The sequence below is a fragment of the Vicia villosa genome, linkage group LG2 (genome assembly GCF_029867415.1).
Source record: "Vicia villosa cultivar HV-30 ecotype Madison, WI linkage group LG2, Vvil1.0, whole genome shotgun sequence".
NCBI lineage: Eukaryota > Viridiplantae > Streptophyta > Magnoliopsida > Fabales > Fabaceae > Vicia > Vicia villosa.
Window position 1 is genome coordinate 228,724,993 of NC_081181.1, and position 26,887 is coordinate 228,751,879.

General features: G+C 32.9%; 2 protein-coding genes and 1 pseudogene across 2 annotated transcripts; all 3 read left to right on the forward strand.

Moving 5' to 3' along the window:
* The first annotated feature begins 5,161 nt into the window (after nt 1-5,161).
* Nucleotides 5,162-7,112, forward strand: LOC131648410 (protein NRT1/ PTR FAMILY 1.2-like). The gene is made up of 3 exons (XM_058918170.1): nt 5,162-5,264; nt 5,354-6,119; nt 6,193-7,112. Exons 1-3 carry the CDS (start codon nt 5,162-5,164, stop codon nt 7,103-7,105), a joined length of 1,782 nt encoding a protein of 593 aa, XP_058774153.1. The 3' UTR covers nt 7,106-7,112.
* A 1,298-nt stretch (nt 7,113-8,410) lies between these two features.
* LOC131651537 (protein NRT1/ PTR FAMILY 1.2-like) lies at nt 8,411-18,470 on the forward strand (annotated as a pseudogene).
* Nucleotides 18,471-25,522: 7,052 nt separating this feature from the next.
* LOC131651538 (protein NRT1/ PTR FAMILY 1.2-like) lies at nt 25,523-26,673 on the forward strand. The gene has a single exon (XM_058921196.1). It carries the CDS (start codon nt 25,711-25,713, stop codon nt 26,671-26,673), a length of 963 nt encoding a protein of 320 aa, XP_058777179.1. The 5' UTR covers nt 25,523-25,710.
* Nucleotides 26,674-26,887: the final 214 nt, after the last annotated feature.

Below are 26,887 nucleotides of genomic sequence, written 5' to 3' on the forward strand. Positions count from 1 at the left end.
GGCTTTGTTGGACAATAGTGAGCTGGTGAAACCTTTTTTGATTTTGGCCGGCCTCTAAGATATTGTCTGACATGAGTTAGAGTTGAAACTCTTGGAGTCAATTGAAAAAAGATTGGGTAACAAGAACATTGAATGCATTTCCATCATTGTAACGTTTCTTCGCCTTCTTCTAACATGTGTGCTGATGCGACAAATTAGGGCATGACGCGGTTCATAGTGTACTTGAGTGAACTCGAGTTCGCATGTATCCCCAAGGAGGAATCTAACCTTTGATTTCGTAACTCGTCTTCTTCATTGATCTCAGTCATTTAGCCATTTTCGCCTATAAATATAAGGAGTTGAGCGCCTTGAAAACTTTTCACATTCCTTGGTATTCAAGTTCATTCATATTCAGTGTCTTAGTAAACATCTTTGTTTCTTCTTCTGTGAAATTACTAATCAGGATGGTTGTAACTCCTTGATTAAAATCTATCTTTTCTTTATTCAATTCACCTTATCAATCTCATATCCCAGGCACCACCCTATACTCACGCTTTTTCTTCTACATTTCCTATTTTTCTAGTCAGAATGAGTAATAGTACAATTAAATTATGAGTGATTTTTAGAGTGAAACTTCTTCTTCCTCGAGAATGGGGACATCCCCTGATTCTTATCTCGCTCCTCTTGATCATGATCTCCTGGAATAAGAAGTCATACCTTTATCTGACGATTCCTACTCAGAAAGGGTATATTGTGATTTTGTAGAGGAATGAGTTTCTTCATCCGACTCATTAGAAGCCTTTTCATCAAATTTTGGCAAAGAGGTGAATCTTATCGAGGTTCTATCTCCTATCCCGTCTTAAATGGGAAGGAAATACAATTCAAGTGACAGATGAGAGAACGGGCCAAAATGTTCATCTAGGTTTACCTTAACACCAATATTTGTGAACACAATGACGTTTAAGTGAAAGCCTACATGGATCTTCAAGGTCAGCCAGCTGCATTGTCTTAGATCACGCCTAGAAAACATTATAAGATCGACCATCTGGCTCGGAAAGGATTAACGTTAATGGACCTGACCGATGTAGTGAAGTACAAATGAGGAGGAAAATACTTGAGTGTAAGGAATTGTTGAAGCAGTAGAGGGCAAGCAACAAAATATTTAGAAGTATTTATCCGGGAATTTATCGTGTCCACAGGGATTGGTGAGAAAAACTGCCGTTCGACTGTCTCGCGTTCTAAGTTTCATGAATGGGTTTGCGGAAGGTAAATGCGGGAAAAGCAAATAAAAGCAAATAAACATTCTTAATAGTCTAAGAGAAATAGTTATGGAATTGCATTTCATTCTACCCTTCGAATACTTAAATCTGACGATCTTATCGCAACACACTCATAATACGCATCAAAATCACCAGGCATCAATCGAGATGCCACATCAGTGTCGATTTCTGAAACACCGACGAAAGCTCAACCGTACTATTCACATCAGCAATTTCTCAACCGACACAAACAACACGGAGGCATTAAATTCGATACCCATTACAGTTATTAGCCCTAAATCCATTTCTGAAATCTAGAAACTAACAGTTATCATTCCTAATCGATATCTATGATGTCTATTTCTAAAACAACACAAATCCAGAGCATTTTAGCAAAAAGATCAAGAACAACAACAATGATGATTTGTAAAGCGTTTATATAAATGATCCCGAGATCGACAAATGTACATACAATAAGAGTAGAAATATACATACAAAACCCACCATTGGAATGAAACATAGGGAAGAAAGAAAATGAACCGCAAACTCTCACCGTCACAATGAGATCGATACAAATCCATGATCAATCCACATGATGTAGCACCCAATGGTGTTTCCTAAACCTCTAAACTATCAAAAATGGATCAGAGCTCAACTTTGTCAAAGAAGAGTTGATAAAACCTAACAAAATCTGATTTTACAACATATATACAATTCTGAACTCGCAGACCTCGCTAAGCCACACAGATCTCGCTAAGCGAGCTTCCACTAATCCGTACACTATTTACAGATATTTTACACTAAACGAAAAAAATTGATCTGGCTAAGCGAGCTATTTCTGGCTAAGCGAGCTTATCTGGCTAAGCCAGAAAAAACTGGCTAAGCGAGCTTGCGAAGCAAAAGTTACTGCCAGAGGAACACAAAAAGGGCCATAGCACGCTAGAATTTGCGCTTAGCGAATTTGACAGAACTTTGACACTTTATTTCTTCAAAATGCGCATCCGGAGCCGTGCATTCGACACTTTATTACTTGAGACTCCAAATATGCAAGAATACCTATAAAAAGACATTAAAACTATCAAACGGTACACAATTGCAATAAAATACAATAATTCGTAAAGTAAACGTATTTACAACAAAACGACGTTTATTCAAATGATATTGTCAAAAAGAATAGATAAGTGCAACAAAACTTATACACAAAAACAAATACAATTTGCACTTATCAGGAATGCTCGAAATACAATAGAGTCGCCACCGAACAATATTTATTCCAAAAGGAAAGAGAAAATATCAATAAAACCCGCAAAATAAAAGAAAATGGTCATCACAACCCAATTTGGTTCGAGAGTAAGTTATGCAAGGGGGAGATATTAACACCCTCACATTCGTTGTTCTCAACGGATCCCATTTAGTTAGTTTTTTGAATTAGTGTTAGCGTGATGTTTACTTGCGACCTTCTAATTATTATGCAAAAAGAAAAGAAAGGGAAAATCTTTTTTAGGTTTTTTATTATTATGCTCGCCAAGATTTCGAAATCATGTGCCTACGTATTCCCAGGTGCAATAGGAAAATCAGATCTTCGTAGTTCGTGGTAGCAAATGTTTGTGAGTTGGCGATTGTATCCAATGAGTCTCATATTGCATTCGGGCGGAAACATTTTTTACCACTTAGTCATGGAAGTAAGAAATCATTGTAATTTCATCACGTTTAGAATGGATAAATCAGAATCCGGATTCTCACAGATCGGGTTTTAATCACACTCGAGAGAACAACGTTCTTATCTAATTGCACATGAGAAGAATAAAGCGTTACTTTGAGTTTCACATCAAAATTGATAAAGTATCATTCGTTTATGAAAAGGTTTTTAGCGTCGCACAAGGGCGAAAAAGATAGCTTGATTGGTTGAATTGTTTTTAGAGGATACTAGTGTCAAATGACCAAGCTATACAACTTGTATTCAAATACTTTAGGAAAAGGTATGGCATACGTCCAACTCGTCCGTTTAACCATTTTTTGAAGAAAAGAAAAGAAGTGAGACGAGTTTAGTCCAAACTCCTTAACATAAGGTGTGTATGCAATGGTCAAGCTATATAACTTGTATTCAAATACGTCCAGCTCGCTCATTTACCATTTACGGGGTTTAACTAAACTTGTTTAGTAATCGTGTTTTGAATGAAACACGAATATTTGAATGGTCAAGCTATACAACGTGTACTCAAATACTCAGAGAAAAGGTAAGTCACAAACTATATAAGTTGCACTCAAATACGATTAATCCAGTTTGATTATGAAAAGATTTTGCGCGTTTAATCCAACTTGTACTCAAATACTCCAAAACGCGCAAAATCTTTGACAATTATTTATTTATTTAACTCCTCCTTTGTTTTTTGATTAAAAAATATAACCATTTTCTCTATTTTTATTGAGAAATGCTAACGAGTGCCCTAGACCGGAGACACTCGTTAAGAAATTAAAAAGATATATTTTGTTTATTAAATACATGTATTCAATGTAATGAAAATGTAAATAATTGACTTTTCTAAAAAATAAAAGGTATGTTTTTTTTTGAAAATACTTGTATTCAATGCATTATAAACTAAAATAATTTATTTATTTATTTAAATAATATTTTTTATATTTGAAATCCTTAAATAGGGCCTGAGATACTGGTTAGCATAACTCTTTTTATTTAATTATTGTGGTAACCAATTTTTTTTTTATATTAAAATATGTAAATATTTCCTCTTATTAATTTTAGAAAAATACTATTCTTACACGATTTTCATACACCTACACTGTATTTTACTGTTCACCGTATTGGTGAACAGTAAAATATTATAAAAGTATATATTTTTTAAATAAATTTTTTTTTATCATTTTTTATTTTTATTGAGGAGTACAGAAGCAAAATTATGTGATTAACCAAGTTCATAACTTCATTAACCAACATTTTAAAATTCATTAACCAAGTTCATAACTTCATTAACAACATTTTAAACTTCATTAATCAACTTCATACTTACTAAAAAATCTGGGCAGCCTATTAACCAACATTTTATATTTTATTAACCAACTTTATTTTACTACTAAAAATTATTTTTAATACCTGAGTGTTTATTAACCAACTTCATCACTTCATTAAAATATATATTTTTAATTTTTAAAAAATATTGTTTATCGTATAAATACGGTAAACAGTGTTTGATGTAAGTGTTTGATGTAAGTACTTGGTGTGAATGTTGGTGTATGAATAGCACACCTATTAATTTCATAATACAGAAAAGAGTTGAACAAAGTATATAGTACGTTAAAGAGAGTTAAATAAAAAAGTTCAGTTTTTATTTTTACGCGTTTGCGTATTAAAAAAACAGCCACACTAATGTGAAGTGCATGTCTAAAAACATGTTTTTTGGTGTAGTTTATTGTTACAAAAGAGTTGAACAAAAGTAATATTAACTTGTTCTCATTTTTATTTTAACTTTTGTAAACATATTTTCCCTATAGCAACCTCCTTTTCCCATTTTTATTTTAAACTTTTTCTATTCTTAATTTTATTTTAAACATTTTCTCTCTGTAACGTTTATTTCATAGTAGAGAGAATAATTAGACAAAATGCATAGTATATAAAAGATTATTGAAAATTGACCATTTTTTCTGTATTTTATGATTTTAAGAGTGATAAAAAATGTTTGTCAAAAAAAAAAAGAAAAGAGTGATAAAAAATGTGAAATGGAAAAGCAAAACATTATACAGTAGTTTTGCCGTCAAAATTTTAAAAATGACAATTACCAAAACAGTCTTAAAAAATAATTTAAAAAATAAATCAATCAAAATTTTATGATTTTTACTCATATCACGGAAGTTACTTATAAAAACGGTTCCTTCTCGCTGTCCTTCCATTTTCCATTTGTATCATGAAAATGAACAAGGAAGTTGAACATTCTTCTGTTGATGCAGATGATGAAATCTCACAACAATCACAAAGACGCAAGGGTGGTCTTGTCACCATGCCTTTCATCATTGGTGACTTTTCTGTAACTTTAAATTATTGTTTTTCTGAATGATGAGTTTGAGTTTTGTTGTATGATATTGATATGGTTTCGTTGTTGCAGCGAATGAGGCACTTGCTAGGATGGCCAGTATGGGACTAATACCAAACATGATAACTTATTTGATGGGAAGTTACAGACTTCATTTTGGAAAAGCTACTCAGATTCTTCTCTTATTTTCTGCAGCAAGCAATTTCACACCTGTTGTTGGTGCATTTATCGCAGATTCTTATTTAGGTCGATTTCTCGGTGTTGGATTAGGTTCTGCTATCAGTTTTCTGGGAATAACATTGTTGTGGTTAACAGCCATGTTCCCACAAGCAAGGCCTCCTGCTTGTATCCATCCAACTGGAGACTGTAAATCAGCAACAAAAGGCCAAATGGCAGTATTACTCTCCGCGTTCGGTCTAATTTCGATTGGAAACGGTGGTCTTTCGTGTTCTTTAGCATTTGGTGCTGACCAAGTGAATAGAAAAGATAATCCAAATAACCATAGAGTTTTGGAAATTTTCTTCAGTTGGTATTATGCTTTCACAACTATTGCTGTCATAATAGCTCTCACTATAATTGTATATATTCAAGATCATCTTGGTTGGAAGATTGGTTTTGGTGTTCCGGCCGCACTTATGCTTTTATCTACTCTCTTATTCTTTCTGGCTTCTCCTCTTTATGTTAAAATTACTCAAAGAACCACTTTGTTCACTGGTTTTGCTCAAGTAACTGTTGCTGCATTTAAGAACAGAAAATTTCAGTTACCATCTCATAACTCACCTGAATTTTATCATCACAACAAGGACTCAGATATTCTTGTTCCAACCGATAGACTAAGGTATGTATGTAGACTCAAAAACCATTTGTCGGATTAAAATTAGATTTCATCGGCTTAAGATTTTCATTTTCAGGTTTATGAATAAAGCTTGTGCTATTAAGGATCGCGAGCAAGATATAGGCTCAGATGGTTCAGCAATAAATCCTTGGAGTCTATGCACAGTAGATCAAGTTGAAGAACTTAAAGCCCTTGTTAGAGTAATTCCTTTGTGGTCAACAGGGATCATGATGTCCCTTAACATTGGAGGATCATTTGGATTGCTTCAAGCTAAATCCTTAGACAGACATATCACCTCACACTTTGAAGTTCCAGCAGGATCTTTTAACGTTATCTTGGTAGGTGCAATATTTATATGGATAGTTCTCTACGACCGCGTTCTCATTCCTCTAGCATCACAGATAAAAGGGAAACCAGTAAGGATAAGTCCGAAGACAAGAATGGGAATAGGGTTGTTTTTATCATTTCTGCACTTGGTAACTGCGGCGGCTTTTGAGAGTATAAGGAGAAAGAAAGCCATCAAAGAAGGATATTTGAATGATCCTGATGGAGTGTTGAAAATGTCTGCAATGTGGCTTGCTCCTCAGCTTTGTTTGGGTGGTATTGCTGATGCAATCAATGGTATAGGCCAAAATGAATTCTATTACACAGAGTTTCCAAGGAGTATGTCTAGTATTGCAACTTCACTCGGTGTAATGGGAGTAGCTGTAGGAAACTTGTTATCTTCTTTTGTATTTAGTACTATAGAAAATGTTACTTCAAGAGGAGGAGAAGAAGGGTGGATAAATGATAATATTAACAAGGGTCATTTTGACAAGTACTATTGGGTTATAGTTGGACTTAGTGCTCTTAATTTTGTGTATTATTTGGTATGCAGTTGGGCTTATGGACCTACTGTTGATCAAGGTTCCAAGGCAAGTGCTGAAGAAAATGGTAGCAATGATGTGAATACACTAATTGATGACATGGGAAGTGATACTACTGGCTAATTCAAGAATCAAGAATAGGCAGAGGGTGTAATTGGTTTGATTTGCACCCGGTTTTAGTCACAAAAAAAAAAATATCTGAATTGATGATATTTCTATTGGTTTGATTTGGTTCAATTTTTAACATTTTTTTAAAATGGAAACGAATCAAATTTGGTTGATCGATTTAAAATGTTTTTTTAAATATAATATTTATCAGTGTATTCTCTCTACTATTGTGTTTTTCCGTATATTTTATGCTATTATTTTTTAAAATAATACATTTTATATAATTTATTTATTTAAGTATATCTTATAACCATAATCTCTAGAAAACTAGTCACTCATTGTGAAAAATAAAGACACTGCAATAGATGATAAAGAAGATCCACTTCCAGAGAAGACTTCTATAAATTATGCGTTCAATATAAAACGTGCAAAAAGGAATTAGAATTCAAACTTGGATGATTTAAAATCCTCTTCTAAAGGAGTTTTATAGTCTTAATTCCAAAACATGAAAAATTAGAATATTCAATGCCCTATTACATGAAATCTGTCAAAATTCAATGTGCCAGAGACTCAAATTAACCTGAGAATGAAAAAAAAAACCTTTTCGCACTCCTGTTACAGGCCGTAGCATGCATTATTGGCACTCGTAACTAACCACAGTTTCTTGTACCAGGCGCATAAGTTATATTTTTGAAAACAAATCATAAATTGCTTTTAATCCATACGAAACAATGACCTGATTTCCATTGCATCATGAAATAAGTTCAATATTAAATATAAAAGTTGACACTTGACATCAGAAGGTTAGGAAGAAATTTGAAAGCTTAAACAAATGGTACATATCATATCAATTTTAAAAATCGAGAACCAAACCATATCATATCAATTTCTATTGGCTCATTTCAGTTTTATAATTGAACAAACAAAACCGATTTTATTTCAATTTATTTTGATTTGAATTACTGATTTAATTGATTTATTCTGATGAGCATATGAATGACAGTGGTTCGAAAATGTACTGAATAAGTAATATTGTGGTGAGAGTTATTATCTTAATAGTTGAATAAAAAAAGTTTTTGAATTGCTTTGAAAGAGATAATGACAGTGCTGGAAGGAAATATGGTGACCGAAATGGTGGAAGAGGTCGAGGAAGAAGAGGCTTTAGAGGCCGAGGAAGAGGCCGAGCTAGAAAATAATACAACAAAGCATTAGTTGAGTGCTACAAGTGTTAAAAAATTTGGGCACTTTCAATATGAGTGCCCTAATTAGAAGAGGAATGCACACTATGTTGAATTAGATGAAACAAAAGAGATGCTCCTAATGGCTCATGACGAGTGTGGTGATGAGAAGAGTGTTGAGATTTGGTTTCTTGACTCCGGATGCATCAATCACATGACACGAAACAAACAGTGGTTCACAGACATAGATGAGCAATATCAACAATCTGTCAAGCTCGAAAACAACTCTAGAATGGCTGTAGTCTAGAAAGGTAATATTAAATTGCATGCTAATGGAATTACACAAGTAATCACTAATGTGTACTATGTTCTTGAGTTAAAAACAACTTGATTAACATTTGACAATTGATAGAGAAGGAATTTTCTATGTTGAATAAGAATAGAGAATGTCGTTGCTATCATTCAAAGGAAGGATTGTTTTTGAAAATGAAGATGACAACAAAGAGAATGTTTGTATTTCATGCAACCCCTATGTCTTAGGTTTCAACACGCTTCAAGACTGTCTCGGAAGATGAAACACGTCTTTGGAAATGTCGTTATAGCCATCTAAATTTTAAGGGACTAGAAACTCTTCAATCTAAGAAGATGGTAGTAGGGTTGCCGAAAATAAGGATAACAAGCAAGTTGTGCAAGGATTGTGTCATGGGTAAGCAACAAAGGAAGTCTATACCAAAGAAAGGTTTGTGGAGAGCTACACACATACTCTAATTTGTGCACTCTGACATTTGTGGGCCAGTCACACCCTCATCAAGTAGTGGAAAAAGATACTTGATTACTTTTATAGACGATTACACTAAAAAGATTTGGTTGTCATTATTATCTGAAAAGTCTCGAGCATTTACTTCATTTAAAAAATTTAAAAGCATGGTTGAGAAAGAAATATGGGCTTTAATTCAGTGTCTTCGAACAAATAGGAAAGGAGAATTCACCTCTAAAGAACCCAATTCATTTTGCAGCTTACATGGCATTAAAAGGCAATTGACACCAGCTTTTACACATCAACAAAACGGAGTGGCGGAAAGGAAAAATCAAACTATTATGAACATGGTTCGTTCAATGCTGTAAAAAAACATGTCCTGGAGTTCTTGTGGGCAGAGGCAGTAAATTGGGTTGTTCACATCCTGAATAGAAGCCCAACCTTGGCAGTGAAAGATAAGACACCTGAAGAAGTGTGGAGTGACATCAAGCCAGTTGTTCACTATTTTAAAGTCTTTGGTTGTGTTTCACATGTTCACATGCCAGATACCAAGAGAAATAAGCTTGATCCCAAGAGCTTCCAATGTGTGATGTTAGGGGTAAGTGATGAATCCAAAGCATATAGACTTTTTGATCTAACTACTTAACGTATTATGATTAGTAAAGATGTGATTTTTGAAGAAAGTGAGCTTTGGGATTGGGAAAAAAAGTCTAGAAAATCAGAAATCAAATATATTAGTTTAGGGAGAAAGTGAAGAAGAAAGGCATGATTCCCCCTAAAGTCAAGAAAAAACAATAATTCAAAAGGTGGAGAAGAAATGGACTATTCTTCAAGTCATCCATCGGCAGAGGCTCTATAAGAAGGAAGAGTGAGACGACCACCAGTATGGATGAAAGATTACATGAGTGGTGAAGGGTTTTCACAAGAAGAAGAGACACAAAATTTTGTGATGTTTACTATAGCATCTGATCCAACTACATTTTAAGAAGTTGTCAAAAGTGAGAAATTGAGGATTGCAATGAATAATGAGATAGATGCAATAAAGAATAATAATACTTGGGAGTTGACTAACTTACCGACAGATACAAAAACTATTGGTCTTAAATAGATTTTTAAAACAAAGTTGAATGAGAATGGAGAGGTTGAAAATTACAAGGCTAGACTTGTAGCCAAAGGATACTCTCGACAGTATAAAGTTGATTACACTAAAGTATTTGCACAAGTGGCTAGATGGGACACCTTTAAATGGTAATCGCTCTTGCTGCCCAAAAAGGATGGAATTTGTACTAGTTAGATGTAAAAAGCGCTTTCTTGCATGACGAGTTGAATGAAGAAGTTTTTGTTGATCAACCACAAGGTTATGTGAAGAAAGGGGATGAGTTGAAGGTGTATAAGTTAAGAAGGGCGTTATGTGACCTTAAAAAGGAACCATGAGCATGGTACAACCACATTGAAGCCTATTTCACAAAGGAAGGATTTGAGAGATGTCCATATGAGCGCACCTTAATTGTGAAGCTAAGTGAAAGAGGTAATATTCTCATTGTTAGTCTTTATGTTAATGATTTAGTATTCACTAGTAATGATGAGAATATGTTTAAGGAGTTTAAAAAGTCTATGGAGAAAGAATTTAACATGTCAGACCTTGGGAAGATGCACTATTTTCTTGGAGTTGAAGTAATTCAAAATGGGGAAGGAATTTATATTTGTCAAAGGAAACATGTAACTGACTTGTTAGAACAGTTTGGCATGGAGAAAAGTAACTTATTGCTCATGGGTGCAAGTTGATTAAAGATGAAAATGGTGTGAAGGTGGATGCTACAAAGCATAAGCAAATTGTTGGTTGTTGGTGTGAAGGTGAATTTATTGGTTGACAGTGTAAAATTAGCTTACACTGTTAATGCACATTCTATTCTTTCTCAATTTTTTTAAATTAGATGAATTACTAAAGTTTAAATTATTAAACTTATAATACTTTAATAATTAAATTATATATAATTTTTAATTTTTTTAAAATTAAAGATAAATCTATAAGTTTGGAGTGCAAATTAATTTATTTAAATTGTAGTTTAAAACTATAATTTTCCAAATTAATAAGTTTAAAACTATAATTTAAAATTAATTTACTAATAGTTTTAACCAACAGATTGAAATTATTTAAAGTTATAGATAAATTAATTAAATTTAAATAATTAAATGCGTAAACCGATAATATTTTAATGTCTTGTTGATCAGTGCATATTTATGCACATTCTCCTATATTTTTACTTAGGCATTTCTTTACTTTACCTTGGTTATTTTTCTATTTTAATGTGTTTTTATAAATCAGTTTATTTTTGCACTTATTTGATTTTCGCACTCTATTTTCAGCATTAGCAGTCTGCACTAAAATGATCATAACTGGAGCTTCGGGAATCGGATCGACGCGTTCTAATAATCGCCGGAAAGCTAAGAGAAAGAGCTACATCTTTCATGTTGGAGTCAAAGGCAAATTCGAAATGCATAGTTCCCAGAATTTCGTTGAAGTTTCAGTCATTAGAATAATTTGTTTTTGGGTCATTAGTTTATGGGCTTGGGTTATGTTTTTGACCCAGTTTGAGTTAGTAGAGAAGAAAACCTTATTTTGTTTTATAAGGGTTGGCAGCCGCTAGAATACTGGAGACCTTTTTTGCCACAAATTTTACTTTTGGTTTCATGATTAGAATGAAGAACTAATTCCCGAAGGCAAATCCTGCTGCTTATGGGTTCCATTGCTTTGAGATTATTCTAATACTAATTTAAATTCGATTTCTGTTCAATTCTTTTATATGAAATCATTTGCTTAATTTGATTACAATTGTTTGCTTAATTCGATTGTTGTTCATAGGATAGAATTGATTAAATTCGATTGTATGCATGTTCCTAAATTTAATTGCGTGTTATCCTTTGCTTAATTCGTTAACTCGTCATATTCTTAACCGTTTTCTTAATTTGGTAAACAGGAACATAACTCGTATGATTTTGATAAGCGCTTGTCTGATTAATCTCATAATCGAATAGGATCGAAGCCGTTTAGGGATTGGTGTTATTATAACCGATGATAAGTCGGAACCCGAATCAGTAGGATTAGCCGTTTAGCTTATTTTGATAATCACTTATTTTACTCTGTTTTATAAATTGATTCTAAAACCATAAACCCCCAATTTTATTTATATTAGTTAGTAACGAAACAAGAATCCTTGTGAGAACGATATCCGAGTTGTCGTTACCGTTACACTATATTTTCAAAATACTCGTTCTTGATCCGTGCGCGACAGCGGATCAAATTGGCGCCGTTGCCGGGGATTCTTGTTGTTATTAACTAATATTAGGCATAGTGTTGTTGCTATGATTTTTTTTGTGTTGTGTTTGTTGATTTTCAGGGTTGCAAATCTGGTTGGTGTACAGTGATAAGTTTTCCAACCTATCAGGTAAGTTTGAAAGCTATTGTTTCGAATCGTTCCAAATTTTTTCCACAAAGTTAGAAAAAAAATCTACGAAAAGTACTCCTTTAGAATAGAATTCTAAAAGAATTTGACCCTCAAAATCGCAAATTCGTTGTTTTTTTTTATTTTTTATGAATTATTTACTGTTTTCATAGTGTCAAAAAATTTCAAAAAAATTCTCAAAATTTTTATTTGTCTTCATTAGATTAAATTTCGTGCTTTTGTATTTTTTTGAATTTATTTTAATCATATTTGTTTTTTCGTGTAAAAAAAAAATGGGAGACTCATTGGATCAGTTGGCTTATCTTATTAATTTGATGGAAGCAAGAGAACATCAATCGTGCTATCAAAATCATATTCCACTAGCGATTTGCAATATTTGTTCTTCAAATATTCATGGTAATGATGCATGTCCTATGTTGTTAGATACTAATTTTTATGGTGAGGCCCAAATGGTAGGTGATCTTCAAGGACAATACTCATACATTGAAGAGCAGCCTATTTGGCCATATCAACAATTTCAACAAAATGCATCATTGAAAGCTGACACACAATCATATTTGGAAGAAATTATCAAGCAAATGACTGAAAATAATAAGCGAATGACTGAAAATAATTTGCAATTTCAACAACATATGCAATCTATGTTTTCAGTTAAAAAAGTCCAAGGTGAACAAATAATCTCAAGTGTCCATCAAATTCAAGAGAACGTGATGTTTCATGATGATGTACAACCTGTTGCATCATTAGAGTTAACACAATGTGATACCAGCCTTGATGAATTTCCAGGTGAGCGCATTAAAACCGTGTTTGTTTCATATGATGAACTCATAGTAAGAAACAAAAATTCAAGTGAATGCATGAAAGAGATTATACCACAAAATTTCTTGAAATCTAATTTGGATGAATTATATACTTCTCTTGAAGTGGATAACTCTCTTGAAATTTTCGCTTGTGAATGTGGTGTTTGTAATGTTTGTCTTGAGATCAGTGCAGCCATTTTAGGTGAAGATAGTTTGGTGCTGACAACCACTTGTGCAGAAATTCTAGCAAATTCAACAACTCTTGAATTTGACAAAAAAAAAGTGGATTTTTGTCATAAGCAACCATTGTCCATAGCAGAATTTTTTTTGGTGGAAACTCTAATTAAGCCAAACAACATGGAGTTATCTTTCACCATTTGTGCATCTCTTCCACCTATTTTATCTGACTCACAAGCTAAATGTGGATTTTTTATTTTTCATACTTTTGTTATTGCAGGTTTACCATATGTGCAGACTATTCCTCCTAAGCCACCAGATTTTTTACTAATATCCAAGTTCACTTGCTATTTACTTTTTCCTATTTCATGTGTCGTAGTGCAGAAAGGCCTCCACCAAAACCACCAGACATGAAAGCTACATTCCACCTTAACCCTTCGAGTGTGTTCTTTCCTTTCTCTCACTCTTATTTTATATTTATGTCCTTTCATTGAGGGTAATGCTTAGTTTAAGTGTGGGGGAGAGAATCGTGCGTTTTCTTTGTTTTTGTTAGTATTTTGTTTAATTTCAGTCAATAAAAAAAATAAAAAAATGCATCTTCTTGAAAGTTTTAGGCTATAGACTGATTTGAGTCGAGTTTGCGGAGACTTGGGAAAAATTCACAAGATCGGTATCGTTTTAACACCGTAAGTCTCCTACATATGGAAATTGATTTGAATTTTTTATTATGTTTTAGCCTTAAATTCTCATTCTCTGACAGCTCTTGAGTAGTTTATTTCAGCAGTCGGCACCATCTCTCACACACTTTACGCAGGGAAGCCGATGAATATAAGTGAGTGTTCCGGAAAAAAAAAACAAAAAGGGAATGCACCTTCTAAGTTTGGTGACCCTCACCCGGTCACTTAACCCAACGGTTGTGGAACCTTAAAAAAAAAGTTAAAAATAAGACTCTTTGTTAGTTGGTTCAGTGGTTTCAGGCGCTGAACTTGGTAAGGCGGATCACGGTCCGATCCCCCGCAACTAAAACTGAGTAAGCAAAGGGTAGTGCCACGTAAGTACCAGAACCCCGTGCAGAAAAGGATCAGAGTCACTAACCGGTCGTCTTGCTATAAGTGTGTGGAGATAACGGGCTTAATGTGATTGCGCCTGAATGAAAAAGAGCAAAAAGGATGAGTAAGTTAAGCTATGGTATAATAATATGATTTGAATTCGTTTGTGTATTTAGGAGGCTTATGTCTGCACAGTTGTGGATTAGTGTTCCTACGATATCCTTAGTGTGCAAGATTAGTACCTATTGATGCAAACTTAACTGAAGAAGACTTTTAGCCTGAAATGAGTAACTGTTGATGTGTTTGTGCTTACTTTGTTTTTATTTTGCTCGGAATGCAAAAGTTCAAGTGTGGGGGAATTTGATCAGTGCATATTTATGCACATTCTCCTATATTTTTACTTAGGCATTTCTTTACTTTACCTTGGTTATTTTTCTATTTTAAAGTGTTTTTATAAATCAGTTTATTTTTGCACTTATTTGATTTTCGCACTCTATTTTCAGCATTAGCAGTCTGCACTAAAATGATCATAACTGGAGCTTCGGGAATCGGATCGACGCGTTCTAATAATCGCCGGAAAGCTAAGAGAAAGAGCTACATCTTTCATGTTGGAGTCAAAGGCAAATTCGAAATGCATAGTTCCCAGAATTTCGTTGAAGTTTCAGTCATTAGAATAATTTATTTTTGGGTCATTAGTTTATGGGCTTGGGTTATGTTTTTGACCCAGTTTGAGTTAGTAGAGAAGAAAATCTTATTTTGTTTTATAAGGGTTGGCAGCCGCTAGAATACTGGAGACCTTTTTTGCCACAAATTTTACTTTTGGTTTCATGATTAGAATGAAGAACTAATTCCTGAAGGCAAATCCTGCTGCTTATGTGTTCCATTGCTTTGAGGTTATTCTAATACTAATTTAAATTCGATTTCTGTTCAATTCTTTTCTATGAAATCATTTGCTTAATTTGATTACAATTGTTTGCTTAATTCGATTGTTGTTCATAGGATAGAATTGATTAAATTCGATTGTATGCATGTTCCTAAATTTAATTGCGTGTTATCGTTTGCTTACTTCGTTAACTCGTCATATTCTTAACCGTTTGCTTAATTTGGTATACAGGAACATAACTCGTATGATTTTGATAAGCGCTTGTCTGATTAATCTCATAATCGAATAGGATCGAAGCCGTTTAGGGATTGGTGTTATTATAACCGATGATAAGTCGGAACCCGAATCAGTAGGATTAGCCGTTTAGCTTATTTTGATAATCACTTATTTTACTCTGTTTTATAAATTGATTCTAAAACCATAAACCCTCAATTTTATTTATATTAGTTAGTAACGAAACAAGAATCCTTGCGAGAACGATATCCGAGTTGTCGTTACCGTTACACTATATTTTCAAAATACTCGTTCTTGATCCGCGCGCGACAGCGGATCACTTGTCAATGATATTTTATTTGAAAAACTTCCCTTAAAATATTTAACATAATATTTGTGTACGGATTAAATTAAATTGCAGAAAATTAAGAGTTTAACCAAAAAACAATTGTGATTAATGATATGTTATATAAATAAAGAAGATTTAAATTTGTAAATAATTAAGATTAATTTCAACTTTTAATTAAGATTTTATTTCAATCTGTAGTAAACAATCTGTTGGTTATTATTGGGCTGCAACTAAGCTGCCGAGGATGCGAATTGAAAATTGTATGGTTTTTAAATTTTAAAAAACAGAAAACCGTTTTTAAAAAACTAATCAAACAACTGTCATCAACTATCTTATCACGGTAGTTACATATAAAAACGATTCTCCCTCTCCCTGTCCTTCCATCTTCCATTTGTATCATGAAAATCACCAAGGATGATCAAGTCTCACAAGATTCACAAAGACGCAAGGGTGGTCTTATCACCATGCCTTTCATCATTGGTATCTTTTCTATGACTTTGAATTATTGTTATTATTATTTGAATGATGAGTCTGAGATTTGTTGTATGATATGGTTTTGTTGTTGTTGTTGCAGCGAATGAGGCACTTGCGAGGATGGCTAGTTTGGGACCAAACATGATAACGTATTTGATGGGAAGTTATAGACTTCATCTTGGAACAGCTACTCAGATTCTTCTCTTATCTTCTGCAGCCAACAATTTCACACCTGTTGTTGGTGCTTTTATTGCAGACTCTTATCTAGGTCGATTCCTCGGTGTTGGATTAGGTTCTGCTCTCAGTTTTCTGGGAATAACATTGTTGTGGTTCACAGCCATGTTCCCACAAGCAAGGCCTCCTGCATGTATCCATCAATCTGTAGGCTGTAAATCAGCAACCAAAGGACAAATGGCAGTATTAATCTCAGCGTTCGCTCTAATGTCGATTGGAAATGGTGGTCTTTCGTGTTCTTTAGCATTTGGTGCTGACCAAGTGAATAGAAAAGATAATCCAAATAACAATAGAGTTTTGGAAATATTCTTCAGTTGGTATTATGCTTTCACAATTATTGGTGTCATATTAGGTCTTACAGGAGTTGTATACATTCAAGATAATCTTGGTTGGAAAATTGGTTTTGCTGTTCCGGCGGCACTCATGCTTTTATCTACTCTTTTATTCTTTCTTGCTTCTCCTCTTTATGTTAAGATTACTAAAAGAACCACTTTGTTCACCGGTTTTGCGCAAGTAACTGTTGCTGCTTATAAGAACAGAAAATTTCAATTACCATCTCAGAACTCACCTGAATTTTACCATCACAACAAGGACTCGGATCTTCTTGTTCCAACCGATAGACTAAGGTATGTATGTAGACTCAAAAACCATTTGTCGGATTAAAATTAGATTACATCGGCTGAAAAATTTTATTTTCAGATTTATGAATAAAGCCTGCGTTATTAAGGATCGTGAGCAAGATATAGCTTCAGATGGTTCCGCAACAAATCCATGGAGTCTATGCACAGTTGATCAGGTTGAAGAGCTAAAAGCCCTTGTCAGAGTTATTCCGTTGTGGTCAACTGGGATCATGATGTCCCTTAACATTGGAGGATCATTTGGATTGCTTCAAGCTAATTCCTTAGACAGACATATCACCTCTCACTTCGAAGCTCCAGCAGGATCATTTAATGTTATCTTGGTAGTTGCAATATTTATATGGATTGTTATCTACGACCGCATTGTTATTCCTCTAGCATCAAAGATAAGAGGGAAACCAGTTAGGATAAGTCCGAAGACAAGAATGGGAATAGGGTTGTTTTTATATTTTCTCCACTTGGTTACTGCGGCGACTTTTGAGAGTATAAGGAGAGAGAAAGCAATCAAGGCAGGATATTTGAATGATCCTGATGGAGTGTTGAAAATGTCTGCAATGTGGCTTGCACCTCAGCTTTGTTTGGCTGGTATAGCCGATGCAATCAACGGTATAGGCCAAAATGAATTCTATTACACAGAGTTTCCAAGGAGTATGTCTAGTATTGCAACCTCACTCAGTGTATTTGGAATGGCAGTAGGAAACCTGTTATCTTCTTTTATTTTCAACACTATAGAAAATATTACTTCAAGAAGAGGAAAGGAAGGGTGGATTAATGATAATATTAACAAGGGTCATTTTGACAAGTACTATTGGGTTCTAGTTGGACTTGGTGCTCTTAATTTAATGTATTATTTGGTATGCAGTTGGGCTTATGGACCTACGGTTGATACTGAAGAAAATGGTTGCAATGATGTGAATACACTAATTGTTGACAAGGGAAGTGTAGCTTCTAGCTCAAAGGAAAAAGAGTTCATCAAGAATCCAGAATAGGGGTCAGGTTGGAAATTTTATCAAGATTAGTGAAAAAAATGGCTTAAATGAGGAAGAGTTTAAAAGTGATCAATTATAGAATAAGATTTCGTAATTAATAGGAAATGATTATGATTCTAGCTCAAATGGGATAGCTTTTTTTTCTATTTGTTTGTTTTTTTTATCATGTAGTACAGTGGTTGGAATTTGTCCTCCACAGCTATCAATTGAACTGATTTAACGGGACTTTCATATTTGTTCTAATGAGTATATGATTGATACTGATTTCGGAAATGTAAAGTAATATTGTGATGAGAGCTATTATCTTAATAGTTGAATTGAAAAGTTTTTGAACTGCTTTGAAAAAGATAATGATAAAACCTGTGTTTTTTCCTAGGAGTCTTTATTTAACATTGCCAATTGAAATTATTATTTTATGTGACTATACATTTTTTTATCAGTTTCCTGTATATGCATATTTGTTATGATTATATATATTTAGTTTTCAATTATGGTTCATGGATGTTCCCAGATATCCACGATGAAAATGACCGAGCTTATTGCCCGAAAGTTGCTAGGATTGGTCTCAAAGCACACCATTCTATCAAGGTTGTTTCCCTGGACGAACTTGTAAGTTGATGAATCAGATTAGACCAAATATATCTTAAATTAGTTATCCATTACGGTCATTATTATATAGTGTTCTGCATTGCTACTTTTATAAAATGTTGTTATGATACCATGATCATGCATGGCCAGTCATGAAGGAAGCTTAACTATTAAACCATGAAGCACTTCTAGATAATCTTAGATTTAAACCACATCTGTTACCAGACGATGTAGTAAAAAATGATCTGCCAATTGACAATTATGCACAACAGATTGATCAAGTGCAACCAGAGGACAGTAATTATGGAGATGCTGATGCTGACACGGGTTATGGAGGTGATGATGATTAAGATCAGTAGTATTAGATATTTGAATTTTGTATAGATTAGCAGAAAGGTTCTATTTATGAAATTTACTAGGACTGAGCTAAATCGTAAACCGGATTAGACTCCAATCAATGACAGTAACATGTCACATTTGATTCAAAAAAAAAAATAAAACTTGCTCTCAGGGCCAGTCCAATCAACGCGGAGGCCCTGTTCTAATTTTAAAAATGGGCCCAAATTTAAAATATAAATATAATTATAATAATTAAAAAAGACAAATAAAAATTACATTTATGTACTAATCAATAATATATTTAATTATAATTATTTTGAGTTTTGATTTATCTCAATTTTTATATGTATTAAGTTTTTATTTTAGCATTTTTTTGATTTATTAGATTTTTATTATAACATTTTATTTATTTCAATTAATATTTATAAAAAAAATTGGACTTCTTAAAATTTTGGGGCCTCTCAAAATTTGGGGCCTGTGCTGTAGCACTTCCTGCACATGCACAGGGCGGCCCTTGCTCTCATTCATGACCATTTGTTGATATAACTCTTTATTTCTTTAGATTTTTTCTTTACCCACCTCCCTATGTGGGTCACCCCCAGCGAAAACCCCATTTTACCCTGCTTCGGATATGCATTTCTGAATTTTTTTTTTTCTAAATTTTTTCAGACTTCGGAAGTGCATTTCCGAAAAAATCCCAAAATTTGGGATTTTGATTAATTCGGAGATGCATCTCCGAAAAAACAAAAAAAAAATCTAAAAATCCCAAAAATTAATTTTAGGATATTAATTAATTCATATATCGATAAATTTGATATAATTTATGAGTAATGAATAATAATAATTATATATTTAGATATAATTTATGAGTTATGAATAATAATTATTATATATTTATATTCTGATTCATATTTTAAAATTTAAAATAATTTTAATTTAAAAAATTAAAATAATTTCACTTATAAAATGAGTTATAATTTTTTATTTATATATTTATAATAATTATTATATATTTATAAAAAAAATTTAAAAAATGAGTGTTTTAATTTATATATTTATATAATAATTATTATATATTTATAAAAATTATTATATATTTATATATTTATAAATTTATATAATAGTTATTAAATATTAATTATAAATATATTTATATATTTATATAATAATTATAAAAATTAAAAAAATAGTGTTTTAATTTATAATAATTATTATATATTTATATATTATATATTTATATACTTCACTTACAAAATTAATAATTATTATTATTTATTTATATATTTCTATTCTGATTCATAATTAAAAATGAGTTATAATTTTTAATTTAGTTTAAAAAAATTAAAAAAATATTTTGTCTTAATTTTATTTAATGAATAAATTTTATATTTAACTCTATATAATTCAAAATTTACTTATGAAATTAAAATGTTTTTGATTTATATAAGTTAGTAAAATAATTTTTAACTTTAAAATTATTTAGGAAATTTTGATTCACCTTGATTTTATTGATTCACCTTCATTTTATTGATTCACCTTGATTTTATACCTATTAATTGTATTGATTCACCTTGATTTTAATTTTTTAATAATTATTGAATTCTTTGGGATGTGTATATCCGAAACATTCCAAGACCAATTTGGTCTTAGAATATTTCGGAAATGCATCTCCGAAAACTCAGAAAACTCAAAAAAAGGGGTGTTTCGGAAATGTATCTCCGAAAACTCAAAAAATGGGGTGTTTTCGGAAATGCATCTCCGAAAACACCTTTTTTTTCGTGTTTTCGGAAGTGCATTTCCGAAAACACCTTTTTTTTTCCAATAAAAAGTACGTTTTCGGAAATTCATTTCCGAAACAAGGGGTATTTTGGTAAATTCGTCAGAGGTGTTTAAGAAGGGTAGGAGGTGGGTAAAGAAATTTCCTTTCTTTATGTCTTCTAAGATCATTTTCAACCAAGTATTTCGCAAATACCCTCATGCCATTACCTTGAACTCTATTTTTGCATCAGATCTAAAAAATTGCATAACTTGTAGTGCTACTTGTAAGTGAATCTTCTTTTGTGATGCATGAATTGGCTGACTAAAACTTGCACACAATGTTCATGACAATATATTCATGATATCTAAGGGCACCTCCATCTAGATCTCTTCTTTAGACTTAAAACTTGCACATAATGTTCATGACAATAGACAAATTACAAATCTTAAAAAAAAGTAATATTAAAACATGTCACAACTGCATTAAAATAAAAGAATAGGAAATGTCATACTTTTAAACTGCAATTATGATGTGATTTTAAAATCTCGTCTCCGACTGTATTAGAAACCGCGTTAAACAATATTGTTCTGTTGAACGTGTTTTAATTAGCTGTCATAGTTGTTAGTATTTGTTCCTATCATGTAGATAGAAATTCCTATTTGTTAGGAAGGGATAGGGAGATTGACATATATAGTTGTTCCACTATTTACGTTTAGTTAGGGGAGTCATTTTTGTTTATTTGATTTTATCTCTCGATAAGGCTATATTAATTAATAGTTACTCTTTTGCACTTGAATAATATAGATAAAATTCTCTTCAGAAACATGTTTACGTTTCTTCAAGTATTTTAATAAAAAGAATAAAATATTAGAATCTTAAATCTCAAATTAATGAAAAAGCTTAAGATTAAATGTTTTTCAATGTTATAATCGTAACACCCCGCATCTGCAACCAGAATTTAAAATTATGGTAAATGCAATGAAAACATCTTATCTCCCTTATTTTAGTACATGATGCTATCTCTCTTACATCTTTTTCTAAAGATATTATCAAAAATTAAAAAGTAAAATATATGTTATATAGATTTAAAACATTGATATGAAAAATTTAGGTATGGAGTACACAATTCTTTTGGCTCCTTCTTGTTGGTATCTAAATTGTTGTGTCTAGCCTGTAGTTAACAATCGAATTGAAAATAAGTTGATTTGACAAAACTTATGTATACATGCACAAAAAAACTATATCTTGGTGCAACGGCTAGAAGTTCCGTCTCTTGAGGTATTCTCCATGCCTGCGTTGCGAATAACTTTTAACCCTATGCTAGTAAGAGTATCATCTAGTTGTATCAATTTACAATTTACCAACATAAAAAAAATCAATTCAGAGTATTCCACGACACTGTTGAATGGATTCTCACATAGAAGAACAAAGACGGTTAAGATAGTATTAAACTCCCTTTTGTAAGTCCCCCAAAATTCCTCATTCAATACAAATTTTGAATTCCCCTAAAGTAGGGGATTTTTAGTGTTATGAATAAAATCAAACCCTCTAAAACTATTCTAATCAAATGCCTTCAGTTCTTTCCACTAAATCCTTGTCTTTTTTCAAAGCCCTCTCATCGCTTCCCCTCAAAACTTCCAAACATAGCCTAAATGACAGACGATTACACGAAGGAACACGAGACGAGGTGGAGAAAGACGTCAGACTTGGTCGAAGAGTAGAAGGAGGGTGTAACGACACACAAGAACATTGAGTCTTCTTGATGACCGTTACGATATCGTCATGTTGATTACCATCATCTGAGAGTTTGAAAGGTTAAACCACCGATGATACTTGAAACCTAAGTATTCACTTGAAAGTCGTTGGACTACAATGTTGCTTTTAAATATATGTCTAGCTTGATTTGGGAGGATATCTTGATCAACCATCTTGTGCATCTTTGACTGCTTTAGTTATGTTCAACAAATGCTTGGCTTTAAATATTGTCATAATCATAACTAATAAACTACTAATTGATTTGCATCTTTGATATCCATAAGTTTCATCATCTTGGATCACTTCTTGACTATGCATGCAAGTACATAGATACTCAAGTTATAGAATTGTGCCCAAACACTGTCCATTGTCATCCCTAAGTGGGATAGTGGTTGATAGAGAGAAAATGAGAAAAAAACCTATATAAAATTCCAAAATTATCCTTTGATGTTTTAAAGAGAAAAATTTATGAAGACCTCGTACGGTTATACATTATTAAAATCATGTCATATATACATTACTTAAACTATTTATAAAACATCTAAAAAGGTACATATGTTGTGTGCTATAATCAAAATTGATCGGTGATTGATGGATGTGGATTGAAATAGTGAGTTTGAGCTTTTGGTGCAATGGAAGAGAGACAAGTTAACACTCTAATGCTTAAATCAGTATGAGAATACAAATAGTTAATAAAATTTGAATTCAAAAAGTACTTGAAATTGATGTGTCTCCCTTTTTGTAATAGGGCGGTTATAACAACACTGTCTAGGAAAACATGTTTTTGATATAATTTATTTGCGTTTCAATTTTATCCTAGCAATTTATTGACAAATACAACAATTATTTGACTTGTTTTTCTTTCTTTTTTTATATAAAATAATATTATTTTTTCTTGTTTTTTATTTTAACTTCTGTAAACATATTTTGTCTATAGCAACCTCTTTTTCCTATTTTTATTTTATACATTTTCTCTCTTTTTCTCATTTTTATTTGAAACATTTTCTCTCTTTTTCTCATTTTTATTTGAAACATTTTCTCTCTATGTTTATTTCATAATAGAGATAGTTAGTGAAAATTGACCATTTTTCTTTATTTTATGATTTTAAGAGAAATAAAAAAAAAATGAAATGATATTTTCTGTAAAAAATGTTAAGTTAGTAGTTTTGATCTCAAAATTAAAAAAATAACAATTTCCAAAACAACTTTAAAAAACAAATCAAACAAAATTATATGGTTTTTAAATTTTAAAAAACACAAAACTGTTTTTCAAAAACTAATCAAACAATTGGCAATCAACTATCTTATCACCGAAAAAGGTAGCTAAGGAGATAACGAGTATGCAAAGTAATTTCCTTTGGGGCGGGGTGGTGGAGGAGAATAAAAAGAGAATTCATTGGGTGAGTTGGAAGAAAGTTTGTCTTCCGATTGAGAATGGCGGGCTCGCCATAAAAAACATTGTGGATTTCAACTTGGCTTTACTAAACAAATGGAGGTGGAGAATACTAAAGGGTGATGTTTCGCTTTGGTTGAACTTGTTGAAGGCACGCTATGGTGATGTCTCCTCGAAAAGCTTATGTGGAGGTATGTTTTCCTTACCCTCTCATCATCCTCATTCTTCTCTTTCTTCTACTTCTTCTTCTTCTTATTGGTGGAAAGATTTACTAGCTATAGCTAATATGGGAGGGGAAGATCCTATGGTCACTCATTGTTGTTTTAAAGTGGGTAATGGGTTTTCTACCCCTTTTTGGGAAGCGAGGTGGAGGAAGGATATGAGTTTGAAAGAGGAATATCCGGATTTATTTTTCTCCTCTCTTTTGAAAAATGTGTCGGTGGCGGGTATGGGAGGTTGGGAAAATGGGGTTTGGAAGTGGGGTGATTGTGGCATTTTGGAGTCTCATCTTACAACTACTTCTCTCCGTTCAAATTTTGTTACTTTCCGTGATATGCTTGGGATGGTCGGTCCGAATATGGTAGGAAAGGATGAAACTAGGTGGAATTTGACGGTAGATGGAGATTTTTCTGTGGCTTCTTGTTATACGCATTATGCCGGTAAGCACATTCCGTTCGGGCCTTTTAAGAAGAACAATGTTGCTTTGTCCATTTTATGGAAGTTGGAAGTTCCTTTCAAAATCAAAGCTTTTGGTTGGAGAATTTTTGTGAATAGACTTCCTCTAAAGGATCTTCTATTGATTAGAGGCATTTCTTTTTCTGTGGATAATCTAAAGTGTGTGTTTTGTAGTATTGATCCGGAAAGTCGGGAACACGCTTTCTTGAGGTGTAATGTGGTGGAGGCGGTGTGGAGGGAGGTTTCTCTATGGATTGGTAAACCTTGGGGGAGGGTGGAAGAAGAATGTACTTCGTGTTTCATGGATTGGTATTCTTTTTGTAAAAAAAAGAAAGTGAAAGATAGAAAATTAGGAATAGTGTGGTTGGCGACCGTGTGGATTATTTGGTTAAGTAGGAATGGGATTTGTTTTCGCAATGAGGTGTGGAATGTGAATAATACGGTTTGGAATATTAAATCTTTGGTTTGGAAGTGGTCTTTTATAGGAGAAATTACTCATCCCATTTGTTGCTTTTACGATTTTAACAAAGATCCTTTGTTATTTCTTTCGTAATTCTAATTGGTCTGTAATTTCTTTTTGTTGGCGGGATTTTCCCGTTTTATGTGTAAACAGATTTGGAGAACATTTAGTTCTCAGTTATATTAATATCTTGCTTACACAAAAAAAAAACATATAAAAACGATTCCCTCTCTCCATGTCCTTCCATCTTCCATTTGTATCATGAAAATTACCAAGGATGATCAAGTCTCACAAGATTCACAAAGACGTAAGGGTGGTCTTATCACCATGCCTTTCATCATGGGTATCATATCTATAACTTTGGATTATCATTACTATTTTCTGATTGAGTTTTGAGATTTGTTGTATGATATGGTTTTGTTGGTGCAGCGAATGAGGCACTTGCAATGATGGCTAGTTTGGGACCAAACATGATAACATATTTGATGGGAAGTTATAGACTTCATCTTGGAACAGCTACTCAGATTCTTCTCTTATCTTCTGCTGCCAACAATTTCACACCTGTTGTTGGTGCTTTTATTGCAGACTCTTATTTAGGTCGATTCCTCGGTGTTGGATTAGGTTCTGCTCTCAGTTTTCTGGGAATAACATTGTTGTGGTTCACAGCCATGTTCCCACAAGCAAGGCCTCCTGCATGTATCCATCCAACTGGAGACTGTAAATCAGCAACTAAAGGTCAAATGGCAGTATTACTCTCCGCGTTCGGTCTAATGTCGATTGGTAACGGTGGTCTTTCATGTTCTTTAGCATTTGGTGCAGACCAAGTGAATAGGAAAGATAATCCAAATAACAATAGAGTTTTGGAAATATTCTTTAGTTGGTATTATGCTTTCATGATTATTGGTATGATAATAGGTCTTACAGGAATTGTATACATTCAAGATCATCTTGGTTGGAAAATTGGTTTTGCTGTTCCGGCGGCACTCATGCTTTTATCTACTCTTTTATTCTTTCTTGCTTCTCCTCTTTATGTTAAGATTACTAAAAGAACCACTTTGTTCACCGGTTTTGCGCAAGTAACTGTTGCTGCTTATAAGAACAGAAAATTTCAACTACCATCTCAGAACTCACCTGAATTTTACCATCACAACAAAGACTCGGATCTTCTTGTTCCAACCGATAGACTAAGGTATGTTACTTCAAGAGGAGGAAAAGAAGGGTGGATTAATGATAATATTAACAAGGGTCGTTTTGACAAGTACTATTGGGTTATAGTTGGACTTAGTGCTCTTAATTTAGTTTATTATTTGGTATGCAGTTGGGCTTATGGACCTATGGTTGATACTGAAGAAAATGGTAGCAATGATGTGAATACACTAATTGATGACAAGAGAAGTGATGCTAGCTAGCTCAAAGGAGAAAGAGATCATTGAATTCAAGAATCAATAATAGGGGTCAGGTTGAAAAATTTATCAAGATTAGTGAAGAAAATGGGTTAAATTAGGAAGAGTTTAACGTGATTAATTATAGAATTAGAGTTGTTAATTAATAGGAAATGATTATGATTCTCGCTCAAATTGGATAGCCTTTTTTTTCCTATTTGTTTGTTTTTTTGTCAAGTAA

What these genes read in the sequence shown, in the direction of transcription:
- LOC131648410 (XM_058918170.1), top strand. Translation starts at nt 5,162, where the DNA reads ATGAACAAGGAAGTTGAACATTCTTCTGTTGATGCAGATGATGAAATC. An exon ending in CACCATGCCTTTCATCATTG is followed by an intron (nt 5,265 to 5,353) that starts GTGACTTTTCTG and finishes TCGTTGTTGCAG; the next exon opens with CGAATGAGGCACTTGCTAGG. An exon ending in GTTCCAACCGATAGACTAAG is followed by an intron (nt 6,120 to 6,192) that starts GTATGTATGTAG and finishes TTTCATTTTCAG; the next exon opens with GTTTATGAATAAAGCTTGTG.
- LOC131651538 (XM_058921196.1), top strand. Translation starts at nt 25,711, where the DNA reads ATGATGGCTAGTTTGGGACCAAACATGATAACATATTTGATGGGAAGT.